Source organism: Labrus bergylta, chromosome 20 (genome assembly GCF_963930695.1).
Source record: "Labrus bergylta chromosome 20, fLabBer1.1, whole genome shotgun sequence".
Lineage (NCBI taxonomy): Eukaryota > Metazoa > Chordata > Actinopteri > Labriformes > Labridae > Labrus > Labrus bergylta.
The window spans coordinates 2,412,449-2,424,595 of NC_089214.1; the positions used below are offsets into that span (position 1 = coordinate 2,412,449).

Genomic DNA, 12,147 nt, shown 5'->3' on the forward strand with positions numbered 1-12,147 from the left:
GGTCAACACTTTTAATTTTTTTTATATTCAGGTGTAATTACAGATTTTCTTTTTCCTCAACTGTTTTTAGGTTCTTGTTTAAATCTCATATATTTTTATCCCTGTACGGGTTATGTACATTTCTTGTATAAATCTATTTTTAATTGCACAGTTTAAGTTTGATTCATCTAGAGGGATTCTTTAAATCTTTTTTTCAGGTTAATATATATGTATGGGAGGAGGAGGGCGTCGGTTTTGCTGTTTAATTTGTAACAAATGTTTCATGTCACGTCTTTGTAACCTGCTACTGGATGCTTTGAATTTCCCTCGGGATCAATAAAGTATCTATCTATCTATCTCTCTATCTATCTCTCTCTCTCTCTCTCTCTCTCTCAATCTCTCTATCTCTCTCTCTCTCTCTATCTATCTATCTCTCTATCTATCTCTTTATCTCTCTATCAATCTATTGTGTACACAAGTTGTGCTCAAAAAATATTTTATTAATTTTTTTACCTTTTTTTAAAACTATAATTTAAAATAAATTAAATTTTAAATATTTAGGTGTGGAGGTGAAAAACTATGGAGGACTAAAAGGAGGACTGCAGTGCCAAAATGAAATATATAAACATATAATTAATTAATTATTTAATAACACATGCATTTAATTAATTAAATAATTATATATTTATTTATATATTTGTTGATTTATTTCCAATATTAAACAATTGATGACACATTTAATGATTTAGATAATTATATATTTATATATTTCATTTTGGCACTTTTAGTCCTCCATAAAAAAACAAGTCTGTCAGCGATTTTTTTTTTTTTAGTTTCCTTCCCACAATGCATCGCTCCTGCAAGCCCAGCTCTGCCATGTTTGTACTGTGATCGTGAATGGGAGTCGCTGCTTCTGCATACTAAACACCGTTTCCCCTGTTTCCCTCGCCATATATCATCATAATGGCGAAATACTGAACATCAAATGCACCCTCTGGTTTATTAGTCAAACACTGCACCATGTCAGCCAACGCGCAGGGTGAGTAAAGCCGGCGGGTTTGTCGACAATGCTACGTTAGCATGGAGCTACGTTAGCATGTAGCTACGTTAGCGCGTACCTAGGCCGCAAACAAGACCGTAACTACGAGTAGCTAAAGTAGCTTAACACGAACCAGATGTTGGTGGTAAATATATAATTGTTACCGAACTACCTAGGCAACATCATTAACATGGCAGTTAAGGTAGGAAAAATACGTGTTTCGTGTTTATAACTGTTGAATAATGACAGAAACTGTCGAAGCTGGAGGTCGCAAGCTTTGTTGTTAGCATCTGCGCTTAGCCTCCATGCTAACACTGAAAGGCGCTTTTTCATAAACAGCAAATATTCAGGATTAAACACGAATTTATTTTGATTATGTTTATGTCTTAAAAGGACAAAATGTTTTGATTATTCGTGCTTGGTGTTGTGGTTTGGGGTTAAACAGCAGTATGACGCAGTTACGTTGTTTTTTAATCCCATTTGTTTATTATTTTGTTGTTTTATATATATATTTATATATTTTAATACTGATCTTTAGACATATTTATAAGTTACTGACCAGTTCAACCAAACTTATTTACCTGTATAATGTTTTTAAATGCACAAAAACAAGTTTAATCTATTTGGAAAACATCTTTGTTGGGGGTCTGGAGGTCTCTCACCCAGAACATCTTTAGCAACAGAAATGTCTTTCCCTCAATTTGATCAATATTTATGAACAATTTGAAGGTTTTCCTCACCACTTTGAAATGATGATTTAGTTATGTGTCCTCTTTTTATGTTCATCAGGAACATTTTCACGCAGTGATGCATTCATTTAAAAACATGTAGACTTCAAGTTCTTGTGTTTCTGTTCTGTTTTAGCCCTGCAGAGTTCCTCCAGCTGGAGCTTCATACAGGCTCTGCAGACTTTGTTGTTTTTTATGACATCATTGGACTAACTTTAGTTTAGTTTATATATAATCAAACATAATACAGAATGTGTTCATTCTGTGACACATGATCAAAGTAAGTTTTACTGACAGACGAGTTTAATTCATAGAGGGGGCGGGACATTGTTGATTGACAGACAGACAGTCACCATGGTTACTCACTCTCACCTGCCTGCTGCTTTGTAACGTCGTTTAGTGTAATCCCTATAAATTCAGTTATCACAACAGGTGAGTTTCAGGTGAAGAGGCTTGATAAATAACTTTTAAAAACTGAGAGAGAGCAGAAAACACCGACAGCAACATTTGAAACACCGGGGTTATATCTCCCCTCACTGTCTGTCTGAGCTCCTCTCTGTCTGACTCTCTGCAGATTGTTAACATCTCTCCGTGTCGTTAAACCTTTTTTTGAGTCGCTATCCGAGATGTAAACTTAACTGTGCACACTATGCAGAGAAGTTAACTGTTGATCACAGCGTGTTGGTTTGGAAAAATATCACAACAGTTGCATATAACCGGGATGGAGTTCTTTTTGCAGACTTAAGTTTTGTTTTCACCGCTGCGGAGCAAAAAAAGGAGGGAGGTAGACGCGTCTGTGTCGCAGCGTAAACTGCAGCATGATAGAATAAACACATTAGCCCGGTTCTACGATCTCTCTGCTTTGGCAGATCGTCAACACGTTAAAATCCTTCACGATCTAATATCGTTATATCGCCCACCACTACTTTGTACCATAACACTTCAAATATAAGCTAAGTCTCTTTTACTAGCCAGGTGTTGCTGCATGTTTTGCAGCTCTCAACAAAAGGCCTGTGATGCATTTAGTGTTGAAATAGTTTGTGGATTTAAAATGAAGGATGCAAAGAAGTAGGGATGGACCTTTGAATCGATTTATCACAATTTTACGATGAATCTTTACATCCCTACAATACGCTGAACAAAAACACAGAAAAACAAACATCCAACAAGGCAGTTGTACTTAAATACTTAAATGGATATGGATAAAAGCAAGGTTCACAATTTTCTATTCAAATAGAGTTTAAAAATATAAATAAATCTAAGGCCAAGGCCACACGTAGGCAGGTTTTTTTTGAAAATGGAGATTTTTCTGTGCATTTCTGGTCATTGAAAACTCTTTTTGGGAAACTCCTTCCAGGGTGAAGATGTTCAGATACTCAGTTTAAGGTGTTTCTGTGTAGATGGCGAGTTTTGTTCACGTAATGTTTTATAATCTGAAAAAATCACTGACAATCTGTGCATTTCAAATGTTGCTGGCCAGTAGGACAGATTGCTGCATTCAGGTGCTCCTCAGATGTCTTAGTTTCCGAGTTGGGAAGTCAGTGTGTTCATGTGCTTTCAATTCAGAAAATCCAAATGATGTAACAGCAACAAACAGCGTTGATGCTATGAAGAAAATGTGGGATATCTCTGTTATCAGTTATATTCTAGCAACAAGTTAATGTGCAAAATGTGAATTAATCAAAACATCTTTCGCCCCCTCATGTTGATGACGAATATGACGTCAAATCAGCAAGTCAGACACCTAGTCCTTTTCCGAGTTTCCAAGTTGTTGTTGCGGCTTGAGCAGACGTTCATTTGCATTTTCCAACTCTGAAACTCGTCTTTTTCCGATGTGTCCGACGCCACATGAAAGCAGGGAATGTTGACCGCTTTGGAAGGTGCAATGTATAAGGAACACCGTCTTGTCTTTCTGTTGCAGATTTTGACTTTGATGAATATGAAAAGCCCGGGGCTGAGCGTTTACGCAGGAGGAGAGGTGATGAAGACGATCTAGAGAGGTAAAGCATCTTTTTATTTTCTCATGGTTCTACAAGACTTAAGGATAGAAAAGGAAACGTGTTGTAGTTTCATCGTTTGTTTTAGTCCCTATGCAAATGGATGATGCAGCTTGAACACAGAGAAAACCATTGATATACCACACTGAGATATGCATAAAAAAAACAAGCCATGTATTAATGCAGGAAAGAATTCTATGACTCAGTTGTATCTGACTTGGCTAACCTGTTATTTGTTTTTCTCCTTCAAAGTGATTTGGAAGAGGAGTTGTTGGGGGAGGATTGGCTGTCAGGTAAAAAGGTAAGAAAACAAAATCTCACTTGAGCTGATTTATAACACAGAACTGCTCCTGAAATTCTCCACAGCGGGAGACTGTCCCTAACCTTATTCAGACGGCCGCTTCAAGCCGCAATATTTATGCCCTGGTGACTTTTCGCCTTAAATCTAAATGTAGCAGGGACTAAGTGATCCCCCTCTGTACTGTCCTCGGAGGTAGTAACAGAGCCGTTGGTCAGGTGAGACAGGATCAGCGGAGTCAGCGGGGGAGTGTAGCGCTGGGTGTGCAACGTCTGACTGTGTGTCCATGTGGAGCTACCGCTGTGCCGAAGCAACAGAGTCCTCTACACGATGCTATAATGAGAATATTTGTCTTTCTATCAATGCTACGTGTAGTTGAACAGAATCTCAATCTGAACTAAAGAGCGGAGAAGAACGTACTGGAGAACAGGAAACAGAATGCAGCAGGTTCATTAGAGCATGGAGTTCGTGGAGGTCACAGGATAAAAACGTCCCCTCCCACTCGCTTGAGGTGAATTTTCCTCTCATCAGCTAACTCAGACTTTTCTGCAGAAAAAGTACTCCTGGTTCCGATTCTGGCAGGAGAAACTCGGACTAAAGTCAGAGTGAAAAATTTGTCGATTTGCATTCACACATGCAGCGCGTCCTGCAATTTAAAAGTCGTTTTTTAAGGAGTTTTCTGCGAGTTTGATAGCCCTATCAGTCTCACTGCTTTGTTTACTTAGATTTTATGCTTGATGCATAGAAACACTTGGCTTGTAGGAAATGGTATTGTATACACTGGGTGTTAGTGTTGGTCGAATATTTAGAAAAATATAGAGGTGGACTTGTGGCAGGTGGCTCCTCCGCAGGGGGAAGTGTTGATGTGAACCGAGAGGAAGTACAGTGGACAAAAAAGAGCCCTGTTGACCTGCCCATATTGCCTTCACCACATGGGAATAGAGCATCCTTTGGGGTGGGAGGTGGTCCCCTGCCCCCACACCTTACATACGGACAAACAACGGAAGAAGTGTTGTTGGGTGGGGGTTGTTGTTGCTGCTGTGTAAATTCAATGATGAAATCGTGAAACAGACTGTGGATTATAACACGGTTTAATCAGCCGAGGTCAGACAGTTACAACAGAACACAAATTGTTAACAATCATGAACCGACAAAGTACTGACAAAGTTTCTATGTTAACAGACTTGCTTATATTCTGCTAGAAGGTACATCCTACAAATTCTTGGCTACTTCGGTACATCTCTATGAGGCAGGAAAGAAGACATCAGCTTGACTCGTAAATGTCAGAAATATACATTTTATTCTTATCAAACCTTTGTTTACAACAGACAGTTGGCTCCTAACCAAGTATAACTCTGCTGCTCTGAGATGTTCTACAGAGATATGGTTACAGCTTCAACCTAAGAGAAGAGTTACTCTTAGATGGTAGACAGATTTAAATGGTTCATTCACAAAGTTACCAAAATGTATGAATTCATGAAAATTCAGGTGTAGAATATGATTTTTAAAAGTGCTTGCCGTAATGGTTGTTTATGTTTTGTTTCAGAATCCCTCGGAAGTGTCTGATGAGGAGCTGAATGATGACCTTCTGCAAAGTGATGATGAAGATATAAATATGAGGTACGTTTTGTTTTCAGTTTTAACGCTGATTTAGTAAAGCATCAACTTCTGCATCTTCTTAACTAAAAAATATATCACTGTTTTCTGTTTCTGTTGTTTTTTTCAGCGGTCAGGATGTGAGCCTGAATGCCACATACAGCTTAGGCACATCCTACGAGCAGCAGAACAACTTGCAGGGAGCAGACTACACAGATGACGTCGTGAACCTGGGTGAAGAAGGGGATGTAGTCGAGGAGGGGGGCTACCAGCAAGGGGGGGAGGAGGAGTACACAGAGGAATACAGCCAGGATCAAATGGATTACACTGGAGAGCAGGCTGAGGGTGATGATGAAGTGCTCGACATCCAAATCAATGAGCCCTTAGACGGTGAATTTCAAGTGAGTTCTCACATTTGCTTATTCACATATAGAAGATACGAAAACACACACATGCATGCACATGTCCTCCAGCTCCCTTTCTGCCTGACTCTATTGTGTCTGAGAGATAATGTCAGATTGTCTGTCTCCGTCTGGGACATTCAAGGAATCGAAAATCTATTCAGGTGAGGGAGATGTTTGTTGGTGATTTTGGGCAGGCAAAGAGTGGATTCATTATCACCTCCTGCCAGTTAATTTCTCCATCTTGCTGACAAAGTTTGTGTTGACGGCTTGTTTGGCATGAGGTAACGCTTTGCTGTCGCCTCCACATCCCGTGCCATTGTGACCTTGGGTCTGTATCTTCGGGGGAGTAAGAAGCCGCTTTGTGTCGGGGAGATGTGCTGCCAATCGGCGGAGGTTAATGTGAGGGGCTTTTATCTCAGGCTTTTAGACTGGATCTGATAAAGTCTCATGCAGGTGAAAAGATTATTGACCTTCCTGAGGACACCCCATACAGTTTTCTAATGATTGATGCCAGTTTTCCTTTCATTCGTTTCCCCTTCCCTCTTAGCCGGGACTAAGAGGATCAAAGATAAGACCAGATCCATGTGCAAATGTCCGTTATGGTCCATTTACCAAGGTGTGATGGTGTTTGGCACCTGACAGAGATATATTAGCCTTCCTCCCCCGCTCCAAAGAAAGATAAGATGTTGACCTTCTTGCGGAGGGCGTGCAGCACAAGTGGGTGCTTATTTTGTGTTTTTGGGTAAATGTCTGCAGGTATGGGCGTGTTTATATCATGTGCAATAAACTGTTCACAAGGTCACGTCACCTGCCTGGCCCTGACATTTTGTTCGCCACGGTATTCATTGAGTTCTGTGTGGAGCAGTTTAAAGGATTAAGCGGTCGCGTTCCCTCGGGGCAGCCTGTCCATCCGTCTTGTTCGCTGAATGTTGCTCTTCTTCTTTTCTGCATTAATGTGTGTTGCTGTTTGGCAGGTTAATGGAGCGCAACACCAAACACTTTTGTGTGACCTACAGTCTGACCTTATTTAGCGATGAGTTTTTGTCTGAGGCTGATGGTTATTTGACTCACCAGTAACTCTGATACCAGTATGAGGAGCTACTATGCTTGAGCATCTCAGATGTGGGGTTTCATGAAAAGGCGGCGGCGACAGCTTCATTTCTTGGAGTGGTGTTTCCCTATGAAGCAGTAAAAACTGATTTGTCATCTCCTACAATGTTTACGTCTGGGAGATGTTTTTGGCATGGAGTCATGAACTCGCAAGCGCAGCCAATAACGGCGTGATTTGCGAGGAGTCAGTCAATGATATTTTCAAAATCATTGAACTGGGGAGAAGTGTGTTTTTTTTTTATCTGTGCCTGCTTTTCTGTATATCATGTCAAACATTTACATCTCATTGAATTTCAAATGCTGTCAGGAATAGTAATGAAGCCTGGCTCCCACTGTTATGGTAATTTGGGTCGGGAGGGGGGCTTACATGGTGTCTCCCTAAAATCCTCCCCATAACATTTCAATGTTTGCCTTTATGCTCTGTATGGGGTTTGTCTTATTTTCTTCAGATTTTATTTTTGTCTATGAAAAAATCACAAAAAATGATCCTTATTGAGGGGTTGTTACCTCTTCAACTGTTCTGTATCATCCGTGTGATCCTTTTAAGGATGATGATTATGAAACCTCCTACGACGAACCTATGGATGGACATGGCGTCCAACAGGCGGCGGCCCCTGAGGCAGAGGCGGATGTAGGGGAAGGAGAGCAGCAGGAAGAGGAGAATGAAGATACAGCCGAAGGCTCTCAGGTCCCCGACACAGAGGAGGTACGCTCCGACGCTCTATATCGATAACACCTCTAGCACTCTCTACACGCTAAGGATTCAGCTCCAGCTGATCTGCTCTTGTTGTGTGAAATGTTTTAATATCTGATTTTATCTCAATAAGGTAATTTAGAGAATTAAAGTCAGGGTTGGTAATTTTCTCCAGATCCCCTTTTTAAGGTTTTGGTGTAAATTGTCTTCAGGTCCTGACAGAAATTAATAACTCGTGTTCTCTGAAAAAGGAACAAAGAAAATCCATCATCTGTATCAGTTTGTAAGCCTGTAAAAAAATCAACCAATGTCTGCAACGAGGTACCAATCTGATGAACCAATCAGGCGCCTCCCTGTCTCCCTGTCTCCCTGCTCGCTCTCGGAGTTTATACTGTGAGTTTACTTACCGCTGAATGAGACGACGTTGTTTCTACACAATGCAAGCGATGAGCTGAGGTCCGTTTCTGGTGCAATGGCGCTCGCTCATGTAAGTGAGGGGCGTGGCTTTAGAGGGACCACAGAGGGGAGGGGCTTGATGTAGAATGCTACTTTCAAAATCATGCTAGTTTTTGAAAAATTACCAACCCTGCCTTTAAGATTTAGATCGATATTCATTGTTAAATAGTTGAAAATATTTTAAGATCTGTGTAAGCTACCTAACCAGCTAGCCTGCTACCAAACAATCCGGCGCAGAGGGGAGGGAAACATTGCCATGATAACAGCAAGCTCCAACAATCAGACACTCGTCGTGGGTAGTGTAGTTCTTTTCCCTGATATTGTGAATAAACCGTTTTTTTTTTTGTCTTAAAAGGAGGTTGGTATCAAACAAACAAACTTGTGTCTTGTACAGGAGCATAAACCATTGTTTCACACTCAGGTAGCTCGTGGTCAGTCTACCTGTGATGGTTATGACATCACGGCTTATAATAAAATCCGATATGTAGAAAATGAACAGGATTTTTACTTCTGTAACCATGCTGTTGTAGTATTGATTACTAAATTAAAGTGTTGGTAGAGTGGAATATTAAAATGTGTTCAGTTTGCTAATTGATTAATTAGCTAATGTTGCAGCTCAGCAGGTATAAGAAATAAAGATGCACTGCAAACCATGAGGAACATATCAAGTTTGTCTCCTCCGACCAGAATTTTTAAAACCGTTTAGGAGGCTAGACTTTTTAATAACAAAATTCTAACCTCTGAAAATGTTTCCAGTTTGAAAATGAAGCTGAGGCAGAAACAAAGGAGGAATCGGATGAAGAAGATGAGGAAGATGAAGGGCCTGGTCGCATACGCTTCAAATCGGAGAGAAAGGATGGCGGTGTTGCACGTTTGGCTGATGCAGGCAGTAATAGGAGGAATATCCCGGAAACACTAGGTACAACCTTTTTCCTGCTGGGCACAATATATCCTTCTCTCTTTAAGGGCACACTCACACTAGGCCCACTTGTCCCTCACCAGGCTTATGCATGAGCACAGAAAAGTCTCAAATTTGTACTTTATTCTTCACCGTAAAAGTTCTTCATCAGCATTTATTTATTTTTTTACTAATAAAGACGTGATCTCTTTCTCTGTTCCTGACGTCCATTAGAACTGTCGGAGAAGGCCAAACGAGATCTGATGCAGTTTGAGGAACAAGAACGGCAGAAGAGACAAAACCGCTACGGAGGCCGAGGGAGAGGAGGATTTGGAGGGAGAGGAGGCAGAGGAAGAGGAGGCTTCACACCTTTTGGAATGACAGATTTTAGAGGAGGAAACAGAGGAAGAATGAACGACCAGCGGATCCCTCTGATGGGAAACATGGGCATGCAGGTAAGCCATTGTTTTTACCCACCGAATAACCCTGAAGGAAAAGTCTCAAAGAGCTTTCACACTTCCTGAAACACTCCTGATATTTTCAGGGTGAGCTGATGTGAGAACACAGCTGGATATAATCAGGAGAATTCGCCTCGACGTAAATATTCACAGCTTGTAACAGCGGTCAGAGTAGAGCCAGGGATAATCTCCCGCTGTGAACAACCATTTCAGGAGAATATCTGGAGCAGTCCTCCTGAAATTATCTAGATATTTTCAGGAGTGCAGATGTGAAAAACGGTTCATGTTTCACCAAAGGGGGCGATCAGGTTTTCCTTTTAACCTCCTTTCTTTTGTCACAGTCGAAACGAGTTTAGTCTTCCATATACTTGACATTTGTTTAGCTTGCTGCTGCTCTCCTTTCCGTCTAAGACCTCCAAAGCTGTAGTCGTTTAAACGTGAATAATGTCACAACACTCTCCCCCCTTATCAGTGTTGATATATGGATTAGAGCAGCATTTGGCAGTCGTCCATTTAGACAGCGTTTTACAAAATTGTTCTTTGCCCAGGATTTAGTTCCTTGTGGGCTTTTATTATTAGATATCGCTCCAAGCATTTAATCCTTTGATTTACACGGCTCATCAGTTCATACAGGACCATCTGAAGGACTAAAGAAAAAAAAAAAGTCAACATATGACCTAAATAATAATCAACACAATTTAGAAACTTTCATTTTGATTTGACCCCTGAATGACTTTGAGCTTTTAATCAAAGCAACATTTTGTGGAAAAAATAGAAAAACCCAAAGAGTGTGCAGAAATGTTCAGTAGTAGTAGACGCAGTAGTGTTCTGTAAACCTTTCTGCGTTCTAACCTCTCTCCATTTTTCAAAAAGCATCTCTAATATTGATCCTAGTTTGAGCACGTTTCTGCTCATGGAGCTTATTAGAAACATGCAGAGGCTTTTTAGGTCGGGTACAATCACTTCTATCTGAACCACTTCTCTTGACCGCTTCCATCGCTGCAACACCTGTTGGTTTGACCTGATAACTGCTCTCATATCTGGCAAACTGAGGGGCGTCCAAAACGGCCGTGTGGGGGTGTCTTAAAAGCGCCTACCTTCTCTGGTCCAAACAAATCCAGAGCATTCAAGAGCAGAATCTAAAGTTAGAAGGAGGACATACTGGCTGCTGCATTGTTGTCAGAGAAGCCAGCACTTCAACATAGCATGTTTCCTTAATGTCTGATCAGATAGTAAGATACCTTTATCATCTCACTCACTACACTTCTTACTGATTGGACCTTTTAATTTAACGATATTAGGTTGTCAAATTTAAAAACAAGAACATCAACACTGGTGTGAAAAATTACACGACGGATGGATGACATGCCAACACCACAAACACACTCGATTTTCGTTAATGAGCTCATTCTCTTTACAACATACCTTGTGTTTAACCACTGGACTAATTTGGTTGCTGGCATGTTTGTTTATTTCTTTGTTTGATTGTTTGGTAGCTGAACCAGATAGACTGGCCAATTATCAAGGACCCATTCACCTGTTATAATTATTCTTCATTTAGCAGTCATAGCATCTCTGGCTGATATTTGCAGACTGTGATCTCCATGAATGTTGTCTTCAGTTGTATGCAGCTTGTGAATATTCTGATGAATCTTAAGCCGTGCATACATTTCCTGTATATATCCATCTTCAGTCCTGCGGTTGAATATGACTCGTTGATGTTTCATCACGTGGCTGCAAGTGGTGAAATCAGATAAAGAAATATGTTTTGACAGGCTGTCTTGATTTTTCCCTCCTCTCCATTTCCCCCATCTCTTTCCAATTAACAGCAATCCTCCCGCATGCCTCATCCTCATCAGCTTCATCAGCAGCAACTGCACTCCCAGCAGCACCACCAAACCTCGCGTCCAAGAGGACCCCATCCCTTCCAAGACCATGGGCGCCCGCTCAACCAGCAGCCCCTTCAGCCCCTCATCCCCCCGCACATGTCTCACCGCTCCCCGCCCTTACGGCCCCAGATGGAGCCACCGCCACGAATGATGAGCTCCCCGCCGCCCAACTTCCCCCAACATCACCAGCAGCAGCAGCCGCCGCCGGCTCCCAAAAACATCCATATTAACCCACATTTCAGAGGGCCCACGTCATCCTCAGTACAAGGTAGGTTTATCCACTCTCACTTTGTAAAACTTTGTAAAACAGAGGTCATCTCTGTTCTGTTTTTGGGTTTCTAAAAGAAACGTCCTGAAATATAATTCATAACTGATGTTTTTGTGTGGTTGCTACTCTTGATTTAAACCAGTTTAGTACGAGTTGGAGTTCATGTGTACTAAAGATTCACTGTATTAAAATGGTTAGAAATTTGTTTTTTTTAAGGATTTGTAATAAGAGTATAATTACAAGTCAATGGATTGTCTATGCTGTGTCTTGGGTTCATTATTTTTTTCTGCAGTGTTTACCGTAAAATCTTGAATATATGTTGCACCGGTATAT

The 12,147-nt window shown here is 40.9% G+C and overlaps 1 protein-coding gene across 3 annotated transcripts in view; it reads left to right on the plus strand.

Moving 5' to 3' along the window:
* Positions 1 to 844: 844 nt before the first annotated feature.
* The window catches only part of rbm33a (RNA binding motif protein 33a), a 28,629-nt gene continuing 17,326 nt past the window's right edge, over positions 845 to 12,147 (plus strand). For all 3 annotated transcript variants that reach the window (XR_010664823.1, XM_020652085.3, XM_020652086.3), the window contains exons 1-9: positions 845 to 1,018; positions 3,668 to 3,746; positions 3,996 to 4,044; positions 5,588 to 5,661; positions 5,768 to 6,038; positions 7,699 to 7,857; positions 9,058 to 9,220; positions 9,434 to 9,654; positions 11,487 to 11,814. Coding sequence is in view for 2 of the 3 variants with exons in the window: in XM_020652085.3 (XP_020507741.2) it covers positions 1,000 to 1,018; positions 3,668 to 3,746; positions 3,996 to 4,044; positions 5,588 to 5,661; positions 5,768 to 6,038; positions 7,699 to 7,857; positions 9,058 to 9,220; positions 9,434 to 9,654; positions 11,487 to 11,814 (1,363 nt within the window). In the remaining variant the exon portion in view is untranslated. The remainder of the gene's footprint in view (positions 1,019 to 3,667; positions 3,747 to 3,995; positions 4,045 to 5,587; positions 5,662 to 5,767; positions 6,039 to 7,698; positions 7,858 to 9,057; positions 9,221 to 9,433; positions 9,655 to 11,486; positions 11,815 to 12,147) is intronic.